At 40.8% G+C, this 24030-nt stretch overlaps 1 protein-coding gene across 5 annotated transcripts in view; it reads left to right on the forward strand.

The window, feature by feature from the left end:
- LOC108886628 (cytoplasmic dynein 2 heavy chain 1) overlaps positions 1-24030 on the forward strand; it is a 97640-nt gene that overhangs the window by 26484 nt on the left and 47126 nt on the right. For 2 of the 5 annotated variants that reach the window (XM_018681602.2, XM_051065362.1), the window contains exons 42-74: positions 103-234; positions 418-550; positions 774-981; positions 1089-1218; positions 1315-1470; positions 1752-2011; positions 3184-3430; positions 3618-3769; positions 3976-4120; positions 5130-5232; positions 6785-6949; positions 7523-7647; positions 7808-8056; positions 8431-8539; positions 8871-8984; positions 9436-9578; positions 10022-10103; positions 10323-10486; positions 10807-10944; positions 12129-12242; positions 12390-12550; positions 12952-13075; positions 13232-13353; positions 13543-13629; positions 14538-14664; positions 15671-15812; positions 16595-16704; positions 17043-17063; positions 17831-17929; positions 18456-18579; positions 20527-20690; positions 21115-21234; positions 22833-22967. In XM_018681602.2, the coding sequence (XP_018537118.1) occupies positions 103-234; positions 418-550; positions 774-981; positions 1089-1218; positions 1315-1470; positions 1752-2011; positions 3184-3430; positions 3618-3769; positions 3976-4120; positions 5130-5232; positions 6785-6949; positions 7523-7647; positions 7808-8056; positions 8431-8539; positions 8871-8984; positions 9436-9578; positions 10022-10103; positions 10323-10486; positions 10807-10944; positions 12129-12242; positions 12390-12550; positions 12952-13075; positions 13232-13353; positions 13543-13629; positions 14538-14664; positions 15671-15812; positions 16595-16704; positions 17043-17063; positions 17831-17929; positions 18456-18579; positions 20527-20690; positions 21115-21234; positions 22833-22967 (4605 nt within the window). The remainder of the gene's footprint in view (positions 1-102; positions 235-417; positions 551-773; positions 982-1088; positions 1219-1314; positions 1471-1751; positions 2012-3183; positions 3431-3617; positions 3770-3975; positions 4121-5129; positions 5233-6784; positions 6950-7522; positions 7648-7807; positions 8057-8430; positions 8540-8870; positions 8985-9435; positions 9579-10021; positions 10104-10322; positions 10487-10806; positions 10945-12128; positions 12243-12389; positions 12551-12951; positions 13076-13231; positions 13354-13542; positions 13630-14537; positions 14665-15670; positions 15813-16594; positions 16705-17042; positions 17064-17830; positions 17930-18455; positions 18580-20526; positions 20691-21114; positions 21235-22832; positions 22968-24030) is intronic. The other 3 variants (XM_051065363.1, XM_018681604.2, XM_018681603.2) reach the window with 3 other exon arrangements.

Genomic DNA, 24030 nt, shown 5'->3' on the forward strand with positions numbered 1-24030 from the left:
CATGATACATGATGTGAACTGGTATTTAGACAGTGTTCATAAAAAGTCTTTAACATTAACACTGAGACACTGTTGGCTGTTTTTTTTTCCATCTCTTCATAGCTGAAGAAGGCATTGGAGTTAAATGAACAGCTGAGGCAGCGCATGGGTGTAGTCATTGTTGGGCCAAGCGGAGCAGGGAAGTCTACACTCTGGAGGATGCTCAGGGCTGCTCTCAGCAAGACGGGCAAAGTGGTGAGTAAGAGACAAACCGCCTACCTGGATTTTCATTCATTGATTCAGACTGTAGATATTGTCAAAATGTGGTATTATTTAGATACAAAGGAACATGAAAAGCGTTTATTTGAAAGTGTACAGGCCAGTTTAAGAATTCTCTCCCAATATTAACTGCTCTCTGCTGATTCTGTGTTTTCCTAGGTGAAGCAGTACACAATGAATCCCAAGGCCATGCCCAGACAGCAGCTGCTTGGACATATAGACATGGACACCAGAGAATGGGCTGATGGTGTCCTCACACACAGTGCCAGGAGTGTGGTCAGAGAACCGCAGGGTAAGAAGGAGACACCACTCCAATGCGTGCAAATAGGTCATAATAATCTGTCTTGCTCAGCAAGATACTGGTTATTTTAACTGGAAAAGGTCTTGCACTGCACCCACTACACTCTACAAGGACCGAAAACATTTAACCTAAAGTAGTCTACATTTGTTATACTTAGCACTGGATGTATTGAGGTTAATGTATCTATGTGTACATGTATTTTTGTGCTGTGTAGAGGTGAGCTCATGGATTGTGTGTGACGGTGACATTGACCCAGAGTGGATTGAGAGTCTGAACTCTGTCCTTGATGATAATCGTCTGTTAACCATGCCTAGTGGAGAACGCATTCAGTTTGGACCCAATGTTAACTTCTTGTTTGAGACTCATGACCTTAGCTGTGCCTCACCGGCCACCATCTCACGCATGGGCATGATATTTCTCAGGTCAGTCAGCCTATACAGACATGGTTTTAATTCCAAATTCTGTCTTCCTTAGCTGGCTTGTCTCACTGTTTTTTTTTACCTCCTCTTTTTTCTACTTATATCTTTAGTGATGAGGACATTGATGTGGGCGCCTTGGTGAAGTCGTGGTTGAGGGCTCAGCCAGAGGAGTGCCGCAACAACTTAGAAAACTGGCTGGGAGACTACTTCCAACGATCCCTGGACTGGGTCCTCAAACAGGTGACCTTTGCTCCATCCTACTTCTCGTACTGACACACACTGGCTCAAAAACAGTCAAACTATATAACCCCTTCTCTTCTTCTGTCATTTCATCAGAATGACTTTGTGGTGGAGACCAGTCTGGTGGGTACAGTGTTCAATGGTCTGTCCCACCTCAATGCTGTGACAGAGAGAGGTCAGTTTATTGTTGGTCTTCTAAGAGGTTTGGGAGGAAACCTCAACGTCAAAACACGACAGGAGTTTGCCAAGGAGGTAAGGACCTCTGTGTTTTTTTGGATGGGCAGAGGTAGCTAGTTATAGATATATAGATAGTTTAGTTTTAGGATTTAAATTTTATTCATGTCTCAACCTTAAAGGCATCTGTATTGCATTAAGTCTTCTTAGCTGGAACTGATAAATAATTGGAGGATGAGTCATCATTCAAGTACTAATGCAGGATATGCACCTGGTGGGGGACTTCTTTAATGCCACCACTCAGAAAGCTACCTATCTTGGTCATGATGTGTGCTCTTATTTCTTTGTACTACTTGTAGTTGCTGAGCTGGGCCAGGGAAAGCCCACCAGACACCAGAAAACCACTTGATACCTACTATGACTCTGACAGCGGCCATCTATCAGCATATACATTCCAGCGTCCCGAGGGTCTCACACTGGAGCAGCTCTCTCATACACACACACTACCTGTTATAGAGACTCCAGACATGCAGAGAGGTCTGCACTGTTTCTCCCCATGGCTCACTGCTCAGCACAGGCAGCCCTTCATGGTGGTTGGGCCAGAGGGCTGTGGAAAGGGGTAAATATACATCCGCAGAAATAAAAGGAGGAGTCATATACACACACTTGCAAAATTAGGTATATGGAGATACATTGAATACTGGATGCACACATATTTGCAAAATCACATGCAAAGCTACAGTGTACAACACTTTATACAAATGTAAAAATAAAATTGAACTCATACTGTCAGAATTGCATGGTCCTGACATATAAAAAAAAGCTTAGCAGTTCCAAACAGTGCTTGCCGGTATTTGGTCATTATTTAGCTAATTTAAACTGACTCTTTTCAGCAAATTCACTGTTGTAGTTTCATTTTGTTTTGAAATGGCAGTCTGTATAAACAGTTTAAGTAGGCACTCTGCCAGGCAAACCTCATGTTGGTCTTCTTTTTGAAAAAGGGTTAGTGAGGTTACGGTGAAAGAGAGTACATTATGGATTGTGAGGCAGAGGCACTCAGATGTGGAGGCTGAGAAGCACACAGGCACACAATCAACACTGATATCAAAGCTTCTTTTATTCAAGATTTGACCTTTCGTGGCAAGGCACTGACAAGTCAGAATAAGGATCAGATGTGTGTGTGTTGTATGTTCTTTGGCTTTATGTATGTGTGCACACAGAGTTGTTGCCTCAAAAGTAATTGCTTCCCTCCCTAGTGGTTTGAAGAACAAGGGGAACAAGGGTCATTCAGTTTGCCTTTTACACTCCAGTTGAGTCTCTCTCACTCTTTCCTTTTCTCATTCCCTTGTCTTGCCTCACTTTGCCTAAAAGGTCACTGGCACTGGGTTTGTCAGTTTAGTCTTCTGATAAAAGAACATCTAATTAATTTACACACACATACACTGGAAAGAATGTACATGCATGTTCACGCACTGCATTTACTTTCCAATTATTCTCTCTCTGTTTGCACCCTTATGAAATGTCTCACTTTGCCTTTGGGTCTGTTCTAACAAACATTGTTCTCTAGATCCCAAAAGCCCCTCTTATTAAGTAGAGCGCTTATTCACAATTCCTTTCTTCCTTTAATGCTGTGATACCAATCTAAACTGAATCTGAAATGGAGCTGTGTAAAAATTTAAGCATTCAGGCATCTCACTGTGGCTTTAACACACTGTGAGATCATCCACGTCTAAACATATAATGTGAGTGTGTGTTTCTTGACCTTTTCTCTATGTGTTCTTTTCTGTCTAGCATGCTCCTACACTATGCCTTCTCTCGGCTGCGCTCCACCCAAGTTGCTGTGGTTCACTGCAGTGCGCAGACCTCATCTCGCCATGTCCTACAGAAGCTCAGTCAGACGTGCCTGTTGCTCAGCTCGAACACTGGCCGAGTGTTTCGACCCAAAGACTGTGAGAACCTGGTCCTTTACCTAAAAGACATCAACCTACCCAAGCCAGACAAATGGGGGACCAGCAACCTCACTGCCTTCCTGCAACAGGTAGAGCAGATACATCGACAAAAAGACAGACAGATAAGTAAATAATTAGTGAATGGATGGATTACATCAGTGGTTGTTCAGGGCTGCCCCTTTAATTAACACTTAAACAGCATCTGAAAGGTTTTGAAATCAATGAAGACAATTAGAATCAGACACCTCTTTTCCTCACTCTATGTCTCTCCTCTAGGTGTTGACATATAAGGGATTCTATGATGAGAATCTGGAGTGGGTGAGTCTCGAAAACATCCAAGTGGTGGCCTCCATGTCAACAGGGGGCGCTGTAGGGAGCCATTCTCTCACCTCCCGCTTCTCCTCTATAGTACGCATCTGTACCATTGAGTAAGTATGATGCAAACGCCACAAATAGAACACAGTTTTTCATCAAATTACGTACAAGCCTTAATTCTATTTTCCAACATCACCCCTCATCTTTTTCTGTTTCTCCATTTTGCTGTTACTCTTCCTCTAACCCCAACCCTGATCCTCTGTCTTTTTTTCTCTCCTACATCTGTCTGTTTTCTCTGCCTCTTTGCGTTTGCCTTTAGCTATCCAGACAGGGAGCAGCTGCAGACTATCTACTCAGCATACCTGCAGCCAGTTCTCCAGCATAGTCTGGGCAGCCAGGCAGCCTGGGCCAGCACAGGGAAAACACACCAGCTGGCTGGCTCTCTTGTGCAGCTCTATGAACAGGTATCGAATTGGACAGGGTGTCCATTCATGTTCACATCCTGCAACATATTCTCGCCTGAGATATTGAAAGCATAAACAAGTCACTGGAGACTTAAAACTCAGAATGTGAGTGATTCCACATTGAATCCATGGTTGTTCCCCAACAGAAGGAAGCACACACACATACGCACGGTCAAATGTGATCAGGAAGAAATAATTACACCCTTTTGCACCACAATAGCACTGCCCAAGACCTTGTATTCTTCAATTATACCCTTTTGAATTCTTGGGTTTGGTTGAGCGCTTTGCAGTGTTTTTAGATAAGTAAGTAACTAAGTCTACAAACAGTGCAAGTATAATACAGGTACATACAGTATATTACAGGATCATATGTGTAGTTTAATACAGCATTGAGTATGAGATGAGACAACTATTGCTATTTTGCTTACATGCTGAGAATGTCAGAAAAAAAAACTTTGCACATTTGCACTTGACAGAAATCAGTTCCATTAGCAATCTGTCTCCTTTATTTAACTTCATTGAAGTTTCCTCAGCATCTTACTGTGTTAATTAATGTCACAAATGTTGCATAGTTAATCATGTGACATTTTCAAGCAGTAATTGGATACACTTGTGGCTCATGAGTCTCTTGCCACCAAAAGTTATACTGTATTCAAAGGTTGGGTGACAGGGCAAACATTTCTGTGCTGCTGGTATACTGGAGCTTATCTGAAAATATCACTGAATTAAAACCTATACCCATGTGATGTGTTTGGAAAAACTATAGAGTTCTTTAGGAGATATACAAGAACAGACTATCATGAGTGAAACCCCTTAGTGGCACTTCCAGATTGCAACTATGGCACACAAGATGTGCATTTAGCATTTAGTTATCTGTGTTGTGTTTTATGTCTTTGATGCTGATGAGGCAAATATCAGTCATAGTTTGGCCATAGATTCATCTTATCATTGATCAACAATTAATTTAGATCCTATGTGTTACAATCTGTATATGTTTCTCTCCTCTCAGGTGAAAGCCAAGTTTACAGTGGATGACCACAGTCACTACCTGTTTACCCCCTGCATTCTCACAGAGTGGGTTCTCAGCCTGCTGCGATATGACCTCACTGCAGGTAACTAAGCACATGCTTTTTTGACAGGGGTAAGATTGATGCAATAAACAGGGAAATCCCAACCTTTTCTAAGTTAGGTAAGTTAAGTAAGAACTTTAAGGCTTCATCAGGAACGAGACTCATAAAAATATCTTTTTTTTTTTTACTTTTATGATGTGGAAAGCCTTAAGAATCAGACCCATGGCCCACAAGGAGCTCCGACTGACATTTTCAGATGCAACTGCTGTATGCAAACAAAAACAGAAAGTTGGATTTAATGACCCACTGGTATTCTCCTAATTCCTTAGAGTCCACACGTACAATAATCTTGCTGCCGCTCAGGAACATGAAGCATTAATAACTCTGTCAGTTTTGATGCTAGAATCAAAAAGACAGCACCAGATGGCTTAGTTTCCTGTCAGTATTCGTTTAGCTCAAGCTACTACTGTCTCCAACTCTCACCTTTTCTTCATCTCCCTCTCCCTCCCTCTTCTCCCGTCTCTTCCCTTACTTCTTCTCTGTCACTTGTCTGTCTCCCCCTTTTTATCATCCTCTCCCTTTTCTGTCCTTTCATCTCTCCCTCTGTCACTCTTTCTCTCCTTCTGCAATGTGTTTCTGCTGTGATAGTGAGTCCAATCATTTATTTTAATTAAACACGTCAGTGGACAAACTTCTCTTTTCCTATGCTCATCATTTTTTGACTTACTCCCTCCACCCCCCTTTGCTTTTTACTTTCATTTTGGCATGTAAAAGCCTCTTTTCATTTTTATTCTGTCATTGTGTTGATGTATGTGTATATATAGAGTTTGAGTGTGCATGTGATCACAATGAATACCTTTACAGCACTTCATAACATTCATTAATTTAGTGTTTGAAATGTAATCTATGTTTTTGAATTATTATTTTGTTAATTTATGGAGACAACACTTACTTTGAATTTGTGCCCAAGACCAAGTCTGATTGTGTATGTTTCCCCAAGTAAATGGCAAGTTGGTCATGTACAGTGAACTGCAGCTTGCTCCAACTCTATCTTCACCATCAATTTAAATTTGATATACCAGGAAAACCCCAGAGTGTCAACTGTGCCTCTGACTCTCTTGTTCAGGTCTTTCGATGTAATGTGACCAGGCACTGTTGAAGCCAGTGGCCTATGAGACCACAATTCTGGCTTGTCCCTCTAGCGCTCCCTTTTTAGCTAGCAGCACTTTGTTGATTCTTGGGGGAATTTAGTAAATTTAGTCTCGCCGTGGGAGGTGCTTTTGTCATGCCTGTACCAACCAAAAACAGCCCTTTGACTAATGTTGAGGCCTGAGTCATAGTATGAACACCATGCTTGTGTCTGTCTTTTTTGAAACTACAAAATTCTCATTGTATGTGTCATGCTGTAAGTGAAATACAGAAAATTTCCCTTGACAGATGATTTACTGAAATTTGGCATGAAACCACCTCCACCGTCAGTCTTTGTGCCGAATATTATCCCATGGTTATGATCGCTAGCATGTGCATGTCTTATAATAATCTGTTGAGTATTAATCCAAATATATGTGTTTCTCATTTTCATATTCATTTTTAGCTCAGTCTAATGTGACAGACAGTGTGTTGGAGGTGGTGGCCTACGAGGCCAGGAGGCTGTTCAAAGACCGGCTAGTTTCCTCCAAAGACCTTCACACATTTGATAACATCCTCTCCTCCATCATACGGGGAGACTGGGGTTCTGATGCTCTAGACAACATGACTGGTATGAGATAGGTGTACTCTCACTCAGATGTTTTGGTTCTGTTCTTTGCTTCTGTTTCCATTGTCCAATTAGTTTGACTACTATAAACAACTTAAATTGTAAACAAAACACATGTGCTTAACAACATCTTGTCTTACTAATAGAAGGGATCAGATACTGGCAACTGGTTTCAAATCCTGGTTGAAGCTGTTTAGACTCCAATGCTGACATAAATAAAATTCAAGAGTCATACTAGAAGGATGTCTAGTGTTATTAATATTGTACAGGAAATCTGCTCACAACCATAGTAGAAATTGGAGTAAAAGGTTAATTCAGAACCTGAAAGGTACTTAGCTCTTCCAAACTGTGGCCTCCTTCTCCTCCTTCTCTGCAATATCTGGTATGTTAGCTGTGAGATTTGAAAACATGTCAGAATGCTTATTGCACAGGTTGTTCATTTTTGTGACAGTTCTGCTTTTGCAGTTCTCATTTTTCTGTATTTTGTCTCACTTCTGTAGAAAGATACTACTGTATGTCATATGATGTGTGCATCCGCAGGTTTGTAACAGTCTGTGATATTTCCTCTGTGTGCAGACGGTTTCTATGTGACATGGGGAGCCTCTGAAGGGGCTGTAATGGCTCCAGGCCAGTCTCTACCTCCTCATGGTAAACAACTGGGACGTCTGGATTCTGCTGACCTAAAACAAGTTATACAGAAGGTACACAGTGAGGAACTGTTGTCTGGTGTGTGTAGTCAGGCTTGTAGGATTAAGAGTAAACCTACATATGTATGTTTTTATTTTCATTTCATTTTATTTGTCTGTGAGTGTATATTGTGCACCTCCTCATGTTAACATTTCTCCCCATTTCCCCCTGCAGGGAGTGGTGCTGTACAGTCGCGATAACAGGGAGCTGGATCTTCTCCTGTTCAGGGAAGTGTGTGACTTTGTGTCCAGGGTGGATCGGGTTCTGAGCCGACCCGGTGGCTCTCTGCTACTGGCGGGCCGGAGTGGAGTGGGTCGGCACACAGCCACGTGCCTGGTGTCACACATGCATGGATACACATTGTTCACACCCAAGATCTCCCGTGGTTACAATCTTAAGCATTTCAACAATGATCTCAAGACGGTAATAGTGGATTGCCTTTTTTAATTTTATCGGCTCAATGGGTTCACATTGTTCCCAGCCAACTGCTTTTTTGCAGAATGCACTTAGAGATAATAGAATTGTACCGGCAAGCAATTTAATTGTCTTCCCATTAACACTCTATCAAGTGTTTTGTTTCAGATTTAAATTGCCAAATTGATTGTTGAATGGCACCTGTATTTAGCAGTTAAAGAATAAATGCACTTATAGCTTCTAAAGGGCACTTGGTGTCATTATGCCTGGGGTGTGTCATATATATATGTATATCAAACATATATGTTTATGTGTGATGCACATGTATCAAATATATAATGTGTGTGTGTGTGTGTGTGTGTGTGTGTGTACTGTGTGTGTAGGTGATGCAGCTGGCAGGTCTGGAGGGTCAGCAGGTGGTTCTTCTGTTGGAAGATTATCAGTTTGTTCACCCAGCTTTCTTAGAGATGGTGAATAGCCTGCTGTCATCAGGTATGTATTCTTTCATCTTTCATTGTGTGTGGTGTCTCTTATTCACATTTTCTTGAGGACTGACTTTGACTACTAGGGGTTAAGATTAGAGTTTAGATTCTGTAGCTGTAGCTTTTTTGGAGTTTGCATGATTTGCATTTGAATATGGGCCATGCACTAGAGTGGCCTACAATAAAAATCATTTTAACAAAAGCAATGCTGTACAACAATCATAGTTTGCAGGTTTATTGTGTACTGGCCGTACTATCTTGAGTATTTTGTTCCTTCTGAGAGATGCTAGAGAGTAAAGAGACACTGATTATTGTGTGTGTTTGTGTGTGTTATGTTTCAGGTGAAGTTCCAGGTCTGTATACCCCAGAGGAGCTGGAGCCTCTCCTCTCCTCCCTCAAGGATTCTGCTTCCCAGGATGGATTCACTGGACCACTCTACAACTACTTTTCCTACAGTCAGTACTGTATATTTCTGAACAGCACATTCTGTCTGTCTGTTATTCATTATTTCAGCCTGTTCCCTGTTCCCTACCCAGTAATTGTTCTAACTACAGTATTTTCTGATTGTATCTGACTCAATTCCTCTGCCCCATTACTGTGCAGTGGTGTGTGTACTGCAGAAATGGTGCAGTGCCACTCAGGTTGAGGTTGCTGCTAGAGAATCAAATCAATAGCTGTATTTATTGTCAAGGTAAATCCACTAAAGAGCTCCCTGCTCACCCTCACTACCCAACTCTGTCAGGAAGGTACAAGCTAACATAGACAATATCAGTGACACAGCAACTAGTGCATGTCTTCGCACTGTCCCTCACTGTCTGTTTCTCTCTAATTTGCTGTCTCAAACCACATTCTGTGATGAACTCCTCCAATTTTGTTTCCAAACCTTTCTGTTGTTGTACAACTTAGGAATCCAGAAAAACCTTCACATTGTTCTGATCATGGACTGCTCCAACTCTAACTTCACCATCAACTGTGAGAGCAACCCAGCTTTCTACCGCAAGTGTTCTGTTCAGTGGATGGAGGGATGGAGTGAGAGCAGCATGAAGAAGGTTAGAAGAGGACAAGTAGAAGGATAAGATAAGACCAAAATGGATATTAAATCAGAAAGTGCTGATAATGTTCACTCCAGTGTTTAAGATTAATAAAAACAGCCGTGAGTGTTGAGCATTCACATATGCCTCAAAACACTGAAAAGACAAACTTGTGAAGCCTAGTCTGATAAGATTTCTGGAAAGCTAACAGTTTCTCTGATGCGGCCTCATGCATACTTGTATGCTTGAACAGTATCCTCTGACTCCAAATCCAATATTGACCCTATCACAGCAATTCTTAAAAAGTAAATTTGCTTTCCTATGGTGTCTCAAACTTTAAAATTGAAAACCTGACACATATTTTTAAAAAGCAGTTGAGATAATAAAGTTTGTTAATCCACACTTTCAGTGCTTTCTATCTAAATTTCACATATGGCGTGTGTAAACCTGTTCATTGTCAGATTCCTGAGCTGCTGCTGGCAAAGACAGAAGGAGGAGGGGAGGAGAATGAGAGAGAAAAGGCTGCCAAGGGGAAAAGCTCAGGTAAGAGCTCATGCACATGAAGCCAAACTTTTGATTCATGAAAGAAATCATTTTCTTTGAGTTACTCTTGTATAATTATGTTCATGATGATGACTCTTTATTTTTTTTGGTTCACCCCTGCTACTTTTCTGTGTCTACAAGACTATTTACACTTTTTAACTATGTCATAACTTCATAACTTTAAACCAGTTTGTGCTCACAAGCTTCTTCGTTTCCCAGCAGGGTCTGAGCAGGGAGACCTGTGCCGTTTGTTTCTAATGGTCCACGAGTCATGTAGAGAACATGGCGCAACACCCAGCCAGTATATGGCCTTTCTGCATGTTTACGCTGCATTATTCAGCCGGAAACAAAGCCAGCTTACAACGAGACAACAGCATCTACAGGTAAAATATGAGCTGTACTACATAGTACATATTCACAAGGAAGTAGTGCTAGTACTAGTATTAGTATTCAGATTTTTGCTTGATGATTTTCCACAAATACATGCAGTTTATAGCTAAAGATAAAAAAGTGAGAAGGTTTTTTAAACAATGTTTTTTGTGTATTGCAAAATAAAAAGAATGTAACTTATGGTGGTACACACGCATTTTAATATAAAAGTATAATCAATTGTTAGTACTTGGTTAGCTTGGTGCAGAATTTGCTCATATATTAGGGTCTTATTTTATATCTCTCACAAATGATGATTGACTTATGTCTGCAGGCAGGTGTGTCTAAGCTGAACGAAGCTAAGGCACTGGTCGATGAGTTGAAGAGGCGGGCTGCTGAGCAGAGTGCACTGCTGAAGACCAAACAACAGGAGGCAGATTCTGCCCTACAGGAAATCACCACCTCCATGCAGGTGAGTGTCTATGTATGTTTGTCACTTTGTGTTTGTCACTGTGTGTAACTTTGACACTCAGTGGCTGGCAGAACAGTGGTCCTGTAGGGTTTCATGTCTCCTCCAAGTTAAATCTATCCTCCTCTCAACTCTTACCGTGCCTTTCCTCCCTCCCAGTCGTCTTCTTTTGTCTTTTCTTTTCTTTTCTTCTCTGCTCTTGTTTTCTCTTCTCTTCCTCAGGTTATCTTTGCTGCTCTTCCCATTTCTCCTCTAGTCATCTGCATTGAATTATACAAACAAGTTTTTCTGGATTTCCCATGGCTGCATTCCCCCTGCTGTGAACACGCTAGTTTGTGTGTGTATGTGCATTTGTTTGTTCTTTGACTTCTCATCCAGTGTTTCTATCTCCTGATACTCAAGTTTTCGTTTCCTCCTGCTGGCTCTGTCTGGAGGATGGATGGATGGATAGATAGATAGATGTATGGAGGAAAAAAGGGAAGCTGAACTCTATTCATTAGTTATGATATCCTTTTGTCTTTCACTCTGTGGGGAATCTGCTTTTTGAGTGAGATGTGGGGAAGGAGGGAGACACAAACAAAAGAAGGAAAAACTGTCAGTGGAGTCAGTTTGCGGAGTGATAATTAACAACTAGACTCATCCCTTTGGGCTGTAGCAGCTATGTCTCCTGTAGAGATGGAGTCAGCGGGGAGGGAAAAAAGGAGGAAGAGTGGGACAAAGAGATGAAGGGTGAAAACAAACTAGGTGCAAGAGTGATAGAGGCATGGGGAAGATGGAAACATTAGGGTAGGCTGATGTAGAGGAGTCAGCGAAATAAGAAAAATATGCAGTATATAGGTAGGGGTCAAGGCTCAACTATGGGAGAATTGGAGGGATGACAGTCAATGAAGAGATTAGCTTTGGATGTGATATAAGATGGATAGATTCTAGGGATAGAGAGGTGAGAGAGAGGAAGTGTAGAAAAATGATGAACATTCATCCTCTTTCTCTTGTCATCCTCAATGACTATGTCTTAGTCTGACTATTCCTTAACCAAATCATTCATCTTTACACAGGAGGAACAGAGATGTGTGCCTGTACTATCTCAGAATTGAAGTACTGACAAAGAAGTCCATTTGCATTTTAACAGGTTATTTGGATAGGTCAATCAATCAATCAAACATCACATGATCTTTTTGGTTTTCCAGAATGCCAGTGACCAAAAGACAGAGATGGAAAAGATAAAAGGGAAGATGGCTCAAGAAGTGTCCAAGATTGAAGAGAGAAAAGCAAAAATTGATGATGAGCTAAAGGAAGTACAGGTACAGTCAATATGATGTTATCTGTAAGTTACTAGAAATACACACTCATACACTCTTCTCTACCATTTCTATGCTTGCAATTCCAGTCATATTTATCCCCCCCTTACCTTTGTATCTCCCCCTCTGCTTACCATTACTACCCTCTAGCCTTTGGTAGATGAAGCAAAGCGTGCAGTGGGAAACATCAAGCCTGAAGCGCTGTCTGAGATCCGCTCCCTCCGCATGCCCCCTGATGTCATCAGAGACATCCTGGAGGGGGTTCTGAGACTGATGGGTATCTTCGACACCTCCTGGGTCAGCATGAAGAGGTGAGAGGGGAAGGAGATGGGATGAATGAGCAAAAAGACAGACAGAAGAAGGGCGAAAAAGATGGATAGATGAAGAGAAAGCTAGCTACCCTGCTGGGATTAATTAAACTGACGAGGATCTTCAGCACCTCTTGGGTCACCAAAAAAAGGTGTGAGGAGGTGATGACTTGTTAAGGGAGAAAGAACAGGAAAGGTTTGACATAGCTAGGAGAAGATGGGGACAAAGAGAAATCTTTATACCTGGATTAACATGAAGGAAGTGTGATAACTTCATTTGATCATTTGTTGATCTCTTCTTTAATTTGATTTATTGCCATAAGAGGTAACATCAAACTCACACTTGCATCTTTTCTATATGTCACCTATACATGTCCAATCCTCTCTCTCTTGCTTTTCTGTAGCTTTCTGGCTAAGCGTGGTGTGAGGGAGGACATAGCCACATTTGAAGCCAGGAACATCACCCCTGAGATTCGCCAAAGTGTGGAAGAGCTGCTCAACAGGAACAAGGCCTCCTTCGACCCCAAGGTCAGCTAGCCATGGTAGCAGAATGAGAATTAGATGTGTGGTTGGTGGATGTTATAAACCTCTTGTTGATTCTTTTTTTTGTCTGGCGATGGCATTGGGGCCAGTTGTTATAACTGAATTGTTTCTGACTTGTGATGCTGTTGTTGCTCCCGGCAGAATGCTAAGCGTGCAAGTGCAGCAGCTGCTCCTCTGGCTGCCTGGGTCAAAGCCAACGTCCAGTACTCCCATGTCCTAGAGAGGATAGAGCCACTGGAGAGAGAGCAGGCTGGACTACTGGAGTAGGAGCCTAAACCCATACACCTAAACATTTTGATCAGTTTCTTCAACACAACCATACCTGGCCATAAGCTATAATCAAATTGCTACATTGGACCAATAATCTTATATAAGATTCCATGCTTCACTCTTTGTTATAAACACAGACACTCATGAGATACCTTCCTCTGCTCTTTTGTGTGTGTATTCAGAAATCTGAGGAAAACTGAGAGTAGGAAGAACAAGCTGGAGGACCAGCTCAACTCTGTTGGAGCCAAAGTCAGCGAATTGAAAGAGAAGTATGCCTCTCTTCAACTTTTCATCTATTCTTCCAGCCTTCGATTCTTGCATTTCTAGTGTATTTAACCTGTGAAAAAAATCTTACAGTTGTTACATTATCATAAATGACCCCTCTAATGTGTTTGTAATAAAACACCATTCTAATTCTTCAGCTGTATCATCACTCCTTTGTCACTAGTTCTGACTTCTAAAGCACTAAATAGATGCAGTCAGGAAAATGAGGCAGTTTAGGTTACAAGGCGAAGCTGCCGGAGATAATTTGGCTGGCTCCCACAAGAAGGAAATTATACACTTTTACCCTGCGTTCCTGCCTGTCCACTCACTGCCAGCCATGCAGCATCCCTCTTTCTTTGCTGTTTGTATTCCTTCACCACACAGTTATATGAAAAAGGATATAAACAATCAATACTGCCTGAAGGGCAGGTCTCTCCCATTCTTTTTAAATTGGCTGGACATTCGCCAGTCTCATCGTTTATCAGGTCAAAGTTTAACAAAGGTGTAATTCATTCTGCAAGTGTGACTGCACCCTTACACTCTCTGTGTTGCTCTTCTTCCAACATCTGCAGCCTTTGCTCTCTTCAACCATCTGTTCTGTCATTTATCTTCCTATTCACCCCTATTTGTAGAATAATTTCTTATCTGTGTGAGCTGAACTGAAAGATATCTTACTTACACCAGCCTCTCCTCTCCTCTCCTCTGTCACAATCTCTGTCATATACTTTCAACAGCATAGAGGGAGCAGCACATGGATTACTATTCATAGAGCTTATGTTATATTTATTACCTATTTGATCCATCTTAAATTCTTAAATTAAACAAATATCGGAATATCACTCTCAACTGATCAGGCATAAAACAAATTCATCTTCTTACTGATCCCTTTTCCTCCTTGTTACTCTTTCCTCAGGTTTCAGTGTCACACTGCAGAGGCAGCTAAGCTGGAGGCTGAGGTGACAAAAGCTCAGGATACGATCACTGCTGCCCAGCAGCTCATATCACAACTGGACGGAGAACACACACGGTGGAACACACAGGTAGTTTGATGTATGGGTATGTTGATATGTGTCTTGGTGTGGGAGGATGTACACATTTACTCAGAAAGAGGCTCATTTACCATATAAAAGCAACAGGAGGTGTGTACGTGTGTGTGTGACGGGGATGAATCCTGCTGTCTTGGGTCCCTTCTGGCTGTTTTTACTCCTCTCCACAGCATCTGTCTGCACCTTAATTAAAACACTCAATCTCTTCCTGACACACACACTCGCACACACACTCTCACACTCACTGCCTCCCTCAAGGCTAGCACCAAAGAGCCAGTTGACTCTCTACTCACGTATCTCCATATATTCACACACACACACACACACACACACACACACACACGCACGCATACGCATACACGTACACACTTTGTCCCTAATTCCTCTGTGCAGTTTACAGTAGTTGTAGTTCCCTATATGTTAATGTCTCTAAGCTGTTTAGGGGAGGGAAGAACCACATAGAGAAAATGTACCCAACTACAGTTTAGAAGGTGGCAGGATGTTAGACAGCATTAATACAGCAGAGAAGCAATTACATGGTCCTGAAAACCTGCAACTTCAGAAGTGTGGACATCGAACCATTAAGCTTGACAAAAGAGCCAAATGCATAGTTATTTACCAAATATGGCTGTCCATTTGTGATCCCCTGGCATGGAACCAGACTGCCCCAAAAGAACCCTGACCAACCTAGAAATCACTGCAGTAATGTCGCATCAGCTCATAATCTGCAAAGGTGTGTGCATCTTTATCCATTGATGGGTTACTTTTATCTTTTGTTCTTGTCAGAATCAGTGTAGACATTTTTCACTTATTTGGAGCTACGAGGTGAGTTTATGGTTCATCAGTTTTGTAAAGCCTTGCTTTACATTCTTCACTTTGATTCCTCCTAATCCTCATGGTGCCCTTCCTTCTCTCATCTCTCATCTTTTCATAATTTTCTCACCTTAATCTCCTACCTGACTGCCCCCTCCCCGTCTGTTGTCTTGTCTGTTTCAATCAGATGTCTGAGATAAAGAATGAGTTGGATACACTCCCTATGAGGGCCATGCTTGCTGCAGCCTTCATCACCTATCTGTCTGCAGCACCTGAAGATCGTAGAAGACACTGTCTGGAGACATGGATGGCTCAGTCTGGACTACAGAGTAAACACAAACACACTAGCACCAGCATATGCCTATATAAGTCCCACTATAAACAGCCTACACAAACGCATTTCTACCCACACACACACATCAATACACAAGGTACATATGTACAGCACTTGCAAGGTCCTAGATCTTCTAAATATGAATGCTGATTAGATAATTATGGAAATGGGGAGTTTTAAAATCGTTTCATCACCATTCAACTTGTAACCACTTCAAGTCTACACTTAACACCAAAGGAACTACCTAACTTCCCAATTATGTTTTGTCTTTAATCCCTCAGTCAAACAAGCATCTTTATTTTTAATCATGTGAATAACTTAACAAATACTCAGATAAAATAACTCACACATAATCCTGTTTTTCACTTTCTGGATTTACTTCATTTATCAGCCCTTCTATTCAGATATTAATATTCCATCCACACAAATGAACCTGTAAAATGTGTGCAAAGTCTCTTTCAGCACTAATTGCTGTCTCATTAATACTGTCTCATTAATAGCTGAGACCATATAACTCTGCTCAGCAACCCAGGGGGTTTGAGATGTGCATGTAAATCCCAAACAGCTGAGTCATCCAACAACGTTTCTAAATCCCTGTGTTCATCGAAGGGTTTTTCTGCAAGTTGGTTGAATTGAGACTTGTTTTAAGTGGCTGCTGCAGTACTAACTGCAGTATCTGGGGTTTGATTAAAATTACCAGTACTCTTTTCAGTGAGCATGTGCAGTATAACAGCAACAAATAAGCTTGTGCTTTTGTGTCGTGTGTGTTTGTATCAGGGTTTGACTTGCGGTTGTTTCTGTGCTCTGAGAGTGAGCAGTTGATCTGGAAGAGTCAAGGGCTGCCATCTGATGACCTCTCCATGGAGAATGCCCTGGTCATATTACAGGTTAGAAATTCATTTGCTTTTCAGTCAGTTCCCTTCATTACATATCAGTTTTTTGACATGACATAGAATGATGTATGTAATTAAAGAACTTTAATCACTAATTGCCAATTTCCTCTGCCCATATCCATGAACTTTTTAGCTTACAATATGTCTTTGTTTTATGCTTTGTGTGCACTTTATTAAAATACATCAAAGTGCAATATAACTCCAGAATTTACTTGTAACAACCAGTTTCTGTATTAATAGTTGTATCAAGAATTATGGTCTTGTTGCCATTCGTCTATCCTCCATTTGTCTGTATTGTGATCGTGTGCTGTTTTTACCATTGCTGCCTTCAGATCAATGCTCTCAAGTTACGGGTAAGAAGTTGTTCCATCATTCATCCTTATAGCCAACACCTAGTCTCCTGTAGCCCCTTGGTTTCTCTTACTGTCTGTGTGTGCGTGTCTCCCTTATAAACAAATGTTTATGTAATCACCATGTACTTTGAAGTGCAAGGAAAATTAAAGCAAGGATCTTACTGTATACCTTCACATTCACAAACACACATATATAGATCCCCACAAACATTTTGAAGTTAGATTGGTTGCTTTTTAGATTTCTTTAACTCATTTTTTCACTCGCTTTTTGATCAACTAAGATATCTCAATCAATCAGCTTTTCTACAAATATCTACAAAGATGATTAAGGCAACACATTGAAAAATCACTTCAGTAATAGTAGTAACTGAAAATACTGAGTTAGTTGTTAACTATAGCTGTGCAGAACACACATACAAAAAAAAAAAAGACAACAGGGTTGCTTCTATCAGTGCACAGAGTAAGAGAAGGCTGTGGAAGAACAGACAATAAACAGGTTCTAGATGCTTTGAAAAAGAGAATCCTTGAGCAAGAGACCATGAAATAGACAAGCACAGGATGAAAGGAGGGTGGTGGACTTCATTCCTTTGCCTGGCATAGGAGTGACGCTGGTCGATAAGCATGACAGCAGTGAGGACAGGACTGAACTACACACACACACACACACACACATTCTTTTTCCTCAGTAGCTGAGCCTCTTTCTAAGTAAAACTATCCCAAATCAGCTTAACCTGAAACACAGTTCTTTGTAATTGTTCTGTACGCAGAGCGTTGCCTGTCCGTTCCTGATTGACCCGTCATCCCGAGCTACAGAGTGGCTACGTATACATCTCAAAGAGCATAGACTAGAGGTTATCAACCAGCAGGTAAACACACACATAATCATGTGCACAGATACATACACACACACAAGAGAGGTAATTAACTGTTGTGTTGAATTTGCAAACTCATTTTCACATGCATGCATGCACACACACTGGTGATGTGTTTTGTTCGAATAAATCAACCCTAAACCAGTGAGGCAACTTTCATGTCTGCAGGACTCTCTAAAGCAATTCATGTTTCTTTGAAGTGTTTCATGAGATGTCCTTGATTGATCTTTTTCCTCTTGTCTGATGAAACCAAGTTTATTTTAGTCCATTACTGCACCCTTATCATTCAGTTGCCAACACTGTTTGACAGAGTGTATGATTAAGCCACTTTTCTCCTCAATCTGTCCAGTTGTTGACAACAAATTGTTTGATTTCAATAATCAATGTTGGACTATATTCCTGAGTATTTACTAATGACTTCTGATATGTTGCAATGTACTGTGTCACCAACTAGTACCAGAAATTAAGGTATTCTTACAACTGTGTGTGTATGTCTGTATCTGTGTGCTTGCTCCTATAGGATAGTAACTTCATGACATCCCTGGAGCTGGCAGTCAGATTTGGAAAAACCCTCATCATCCAAGAGATGGATGGAGTTGAACCTGTGCTCTACCCACTGCTGAGGAGGGACCTCATAGCCCAGGGTATGCCCAGCCCCTCACAAGTACAAACAGCACTTTGATACAAAGCATGGGAGGGAAAAGTTGATTCTTTAATGCATCACAACTATTTTGAGTGCAATTTAGAGACTTCACCAACTACTGGTTGCTAAGTAAAAAGCTTGTAGCTACTTTTCCAAAGTGTAGTGAAATCCCATTTTGAGGAATATCGCCTAAACATGATAATCATTATGTTAACCAGTGCTAGCCATTCTGCTCCTTGTTGGTTTTTAAAGTTTAATTAACTAGTCCTGACAAGTGCATGGAGTGGTCTGCAAAAAAAAAACATAGGTTTTCTCCCTACTGACAAAAGCTTTGCTCTGTGCGAATAACGTTGAGGTTATGGATACAGTGTGCTTTAATTCTCCGTCAGACACAAAATATTGAGTTCAATACTGAGTGACCCATCATGTCTACTATATCAAGTGTGTCATTCAACTGGTTTGGAGGATTCTTTTTAGTAGCAGGTGAGCCGACATGACATTAGAGAAACAAGTACACATTCAGTAACAATGTCCAAAATTTGAAAGCCTGAAATTAACACATGCAGTTATGAGGAAGCTTCAACTGATTCCCCCCAAAATACAGTTAATTACTGTGATAATGAAATTTGAGCAAGGCTGACATGACAGAGGCTATAGAAAATGACAAATGACAAATAACTGTACGTTAAACTAAGTCAGCCTGTTAAGTAATGAGTGTACTGAGTATTGAGTGTACTGTGGGGGAGAATTACAGATGACTCAGGAAAGAAAAGTGTGAAGAAAGAAGAGGGTGGATAAATAAAGACAATTTAAAGAAGAAATCAAGTTTGTCACACTATCATTGCTTTCATTTCACAACATTCTTTGTTACATATAAAACTAATTATTTTTCTTGTGTCAATTACCATTATTTGCACAGGCACAAAAATAGACCATACAGAGAGGGTGGTAGTTTTCCATCAGGATGCCATTTCTTTCCAAGTATTTATTCCTCTTGCTCTAGAATGAGAGAACTTTTTGAAAGAAAGCTGTAAGTACAATATATAGAGAGAATTAGACTCTAAGTTTACATGTATGCATGGAAATCCATTATTCTGCACCCTCGTACTGTCACATTCAATTGTCTGCAACTTCATGGTAATGACATACACGTACAGTACATACACCCACCAGACATGCCTTTGGTGGCAATCAACATAACTCCTCTTGACACAGGGGATAACTAAGTCCATTATTTAAAACATGTGACTCTTCACTCGTGTATTATTTATATATGTGCTATCAAAGTGCTTAACAAAGTTGAAAGACACATTTAAAGTCATTTAAAGAAGTGATGGTATTTACATGTAGTGCAACCTTGCTAATCAGCATGCAGATTTGCTCTGTAGTGACTGGTTCAATCTGTTTTATTCAGAAATGCTACCTGAAATTCCCTAATAAAGTTTAAAAGACCTTAACATAATATATTTTATGTTCATACTATTTTTGAAGCATCTGATATAACTGTGATAACCTGTGATATTTTAGTTTCTTAGTTTAAATAATTACATACCAATCACGTAAGTGTAAACAGAGGTTTGAAACATACCTGTGAAGATGAGGGTGACTCATAAAGCTCTGAATCATCCAGGGAGAGGTGGTTGTCTATTTGAAGCTGAATTAGAAAAGAGAGGGGGCAGAGAAAGTGTGAAAAAGGCCAAGTTATCCACGTGGTGTTGAACAGGACTGAGAAAAAGAGGCAAGACAAAGGCATGGTAGTAGACTTCTAGTAGTCAGAGAGGAGAGGAGAGCAGAATGTAAAAGGGTGAGGACAGGTTTTAAAGTGATCTTTGAGGACAAAGTTACAAGTCTGTATGATACAGTATATGTTATTAACAGAGACTCCCTTTCTTTCTGTCCAACCTCAAAACACACACACACACACACACACATACACACACACACACAGGTCCTAGATATGTGGTTCAGATAGGAGACAAGGTTATTGATTACAACGAGGACTTCCGTCTCTTCCTGGCAACGCGGAATCCCACCCCCTTCATCCCCCCTGATGCTGTTTCCGTGGTTACAGAGGTCAACTTCACAACCACCAGGGCAGGCTTGCGAGGACAGGTAAACCACTTAACACACGCTCGAACACACATACAAACAGTCCCCACTGTAACAACTTGGCATTAAATGGTACGTTTGTGAATCTACACTATGATTGGTTTTGTTGACACTTTGTTGGAGCAGTGTTAATTAGCCTCCATGGTGTGTGAGATCATAGTCTGTGGTGATGTTTTGTAAAATAAAACAGTACAGTAAAATTAAAAAAAAAAATGTACTAAAAGTTTGGTCTGCTCTTATTTTGACTGTAACTTCTCATCTTTCAGTTTGACTCAGTCATTTTTCATTTTAATGCTTTATGAGCAAAATCCACATGGAACAAGTGCTTTTATAGTTAAATAATGCAGTACAGATATAGACTATATACTGTATGTTATAGCTATACTATATGTACACCTGCCTATTTGTGTTTGTGTGTCTGTGTCAGCTGCTAGCCTTGACCATACAGCAGGAGAAGCCAGAATTGGAGACTGAGAAAACAAGACTTCTACAACAAGAGGAAGACAAGAAAATACAGCTGGCTCAGCTGGAAGAGTCACTGTTAGAGGTACTCAAACAGACATACAGCATACACTGCGAGAGTAAAGTAGGGGAGAATTCTACATTTTGGAGTACAAAAGCCTGTTTTTGGGGCAGGGCCTTATGTACCCCAGTGATAAAAATGTATCTTTAGTCAAAGTGTTATCATTAGACAATATTATGTGTGGAAGTCCCCCTTTCTCTCAATTTGGATTGCTCAGTTCTCCCTGCACTGCAGACTTTGTTGTTGCTAACTCCCACTGTTGGCCTGAGGAGGGTGTAGCAGACAGAATGAGACAATGTGTACAGACCAAGCAGGAGGAGTTGCAAGTGTTGCAACAAGGATGTGATCTGTCACTGGCTTCCCCCCCATGAGCACTGTCACATGTGTTTGATGGAGCACTCAGCCAAGCCAGAAGCACCACTGCCTGGCATTAAACCCATGTATATGTGGTGGTGGAGGAGTGCTTTTTTCTCTGCACCAACCAGACTCTGTAGTTGGTTGACTACCTTAGCTGATAACTGTAATTACTGTATAGTTCAGAGTTAATTTGTGGAAATCCATGCTTTAAACAATCAACTATTTTATAACTTTATGATGGATCAGAACTTAAGCAGCTTCGACCATTATGTGCCCGTAATGGTACATCTGCATGGATCTAAGTAGCTGTCAGCTTTAATTTTAGGTTATGTCGATGCATATCCAATTACTAGGTGTCTTTTGTACCTCCGAAACAGCTGGTAAACATAGCCATAGTAAAGTTGTCTCCCTGAAAATGTTCTTTTAAATCTTCTGTCCAGGCATGTTAGTTGGGAGTAAATTCACAAACTTTCTTGTATTGCGTTTTTTTTCACTTATTTATGCACTTCAAACTTCTAAAGAGCAATTTGTAGGCAGGCGTTGTGTCACTTTACATCCATGGTAATGAGAATATGGAGCCAAAACATCAAACAGATTGTTACTGTCCAAATATTTTAATGGGGCTTCTTGTACTTTTAGGCAAAAACATACAGAGCTTAATGCTTATCCTCTTTCACAATCAAACACACACATATATGCACAGTTGATGGACACTGTGACACATAGACACTCAACCTAATGATCATTTTTGTGCACACAGTCTAAAGGAAATTTGGACACACACACATAGATAGTGCCAAGAGCAGGATGTCAGTGCTTCAGTGGTACTAGACATGTAATTATTCTAGAATTGTAGGAGCATATTCAACTTGACATTTCCATGCTCCAGTGCTTTCTCATCTATTTTATTTGAATTTATTTGAATAAATTTTATCAGTTCGTTTCAGAGAATAGATTCCACAGGATGGAGTGGGGGACTCATGGCACTCAATGAAAGCTTAAATAAAAAAAAAAAAAAAAATTCCTCACATCAGGCCATTATAAAGTGACGTCTCTTGCTCTTGCAACTTTAATCAGATCACAGATTTCAGCCAGTTGACCTATACATAGCAACATACTCTTACTTTTTGTGAACCCCCCACCCCAACCCCAAGACAAAGGCATGGCAGTGCTCTATTCCTCTCTTTTACTTATCAAGGACTCCCTTTATGCCCATGTCTAATCATTGTCATAACTTTTGTTTGTACCTGTCTATCCTTTGTCAGACCCTGGCCACAGCTCAGGGTAATATTCTGGAGAATAGGGAGCTGATAGACAGTCTGAACCAGACCAAGGCAAGCAGTGCCCTGATCCAGGACTCACTACTGGAGTCACACAGGCTTCAGGCATCCCTGGACCAGGTACTGTGCTTCAGGCACACACACGTACACACGCACACACACAAAATCTGGGGAAAAAAAAAAAATAAAAAAATAAATGAAAGATATGCCTTGCTCACTGCACCGCATTCTCTTCCAGTCAGTTTTCTGTATTGACCAGTCAAAAAGATGACCTGTTGTTTTGTTTGTGTGGTAAGCTCCCTTAGCAGCTTGCAAGCTTACAGGTAGGAATAAAGACGCTGTAACTTTCTGTAATGCCTGTTACAGACAAATCCAGAAAAGCCTAGCTATGTCTTAGTGGTATTTCTAATTCAGTTTTACCATTTCAAAGAGAATAAGCATTAACCAGTTGGATTAAGGAAGTGTAATAACTAAGCATCATCAGCGCACTTGGAAGTTTGGAGAGATGGAGAGAGGTAGATAGATAGAGAGAGAGAGAGAGAGAGAGAGAGAGAGAGAGAGAGAAAGAAAGAGAGACAGAAGGTGTGGAGAAGGCTGTGACAGAGAAAGAGGAAAACAGAGACAGGCAGAGGGAGGGAGGGACATGACAGAGGAAGATGCAGATAACAACAGTCAATGATACAGACAGACACAGAATGTGTGGAGTTATGCCCACTCTGTGAATGTAAGGTGACTCCACCATTTCTGGAACAAAGCATCATCTTATATTCAGACCAATACTTTTACTGAAATTGAAAAGTTTAGGCAGCTACCTACAATGATGTGGTATTATCTAATATTTGGCCTGAGTGGACTACAGATACACAAACTCACAGCTACACTCACTTCTCACACCACAAACATCAGCCTGTACAGATGTGCAAACAAGGATCCACTGTAGGTGCATTACATAATCGTCCTCTAGGGTGCAGTGTTACACCAGAACTGTGTTTGTTCATTTCTCTTAGTTGTTTTTATTTTTTTATTTATCAAATGCACCTCCCTGTTTTTTTCACACATTTTCTGTCTTATCACACCTTATGCTGTCTATCCTCCTTTCACTTTCTCTCTCCTTCCATCTTGATTGAAATGAATATTTTCTATTCTGCTTTTCTGCTTATCCATCCCCCTATGTACCCCTTCC

The sequence above is a fragment of the Lates calcarifer genome, linkage group LG21 (genome assembly GCF_001640805.2).
Source record: "Lates calcarifer isolate ASB-BC8 linkage group LG21, TLL_Latcal_v3, whole genome shotgun sequence".
NCBI classification, from domain to species: domain Eukaryota; kingdom Metazoa; phylum Chordata; class Actinopteri; family Centropomidae; genus Lates; species Lates calcarifer.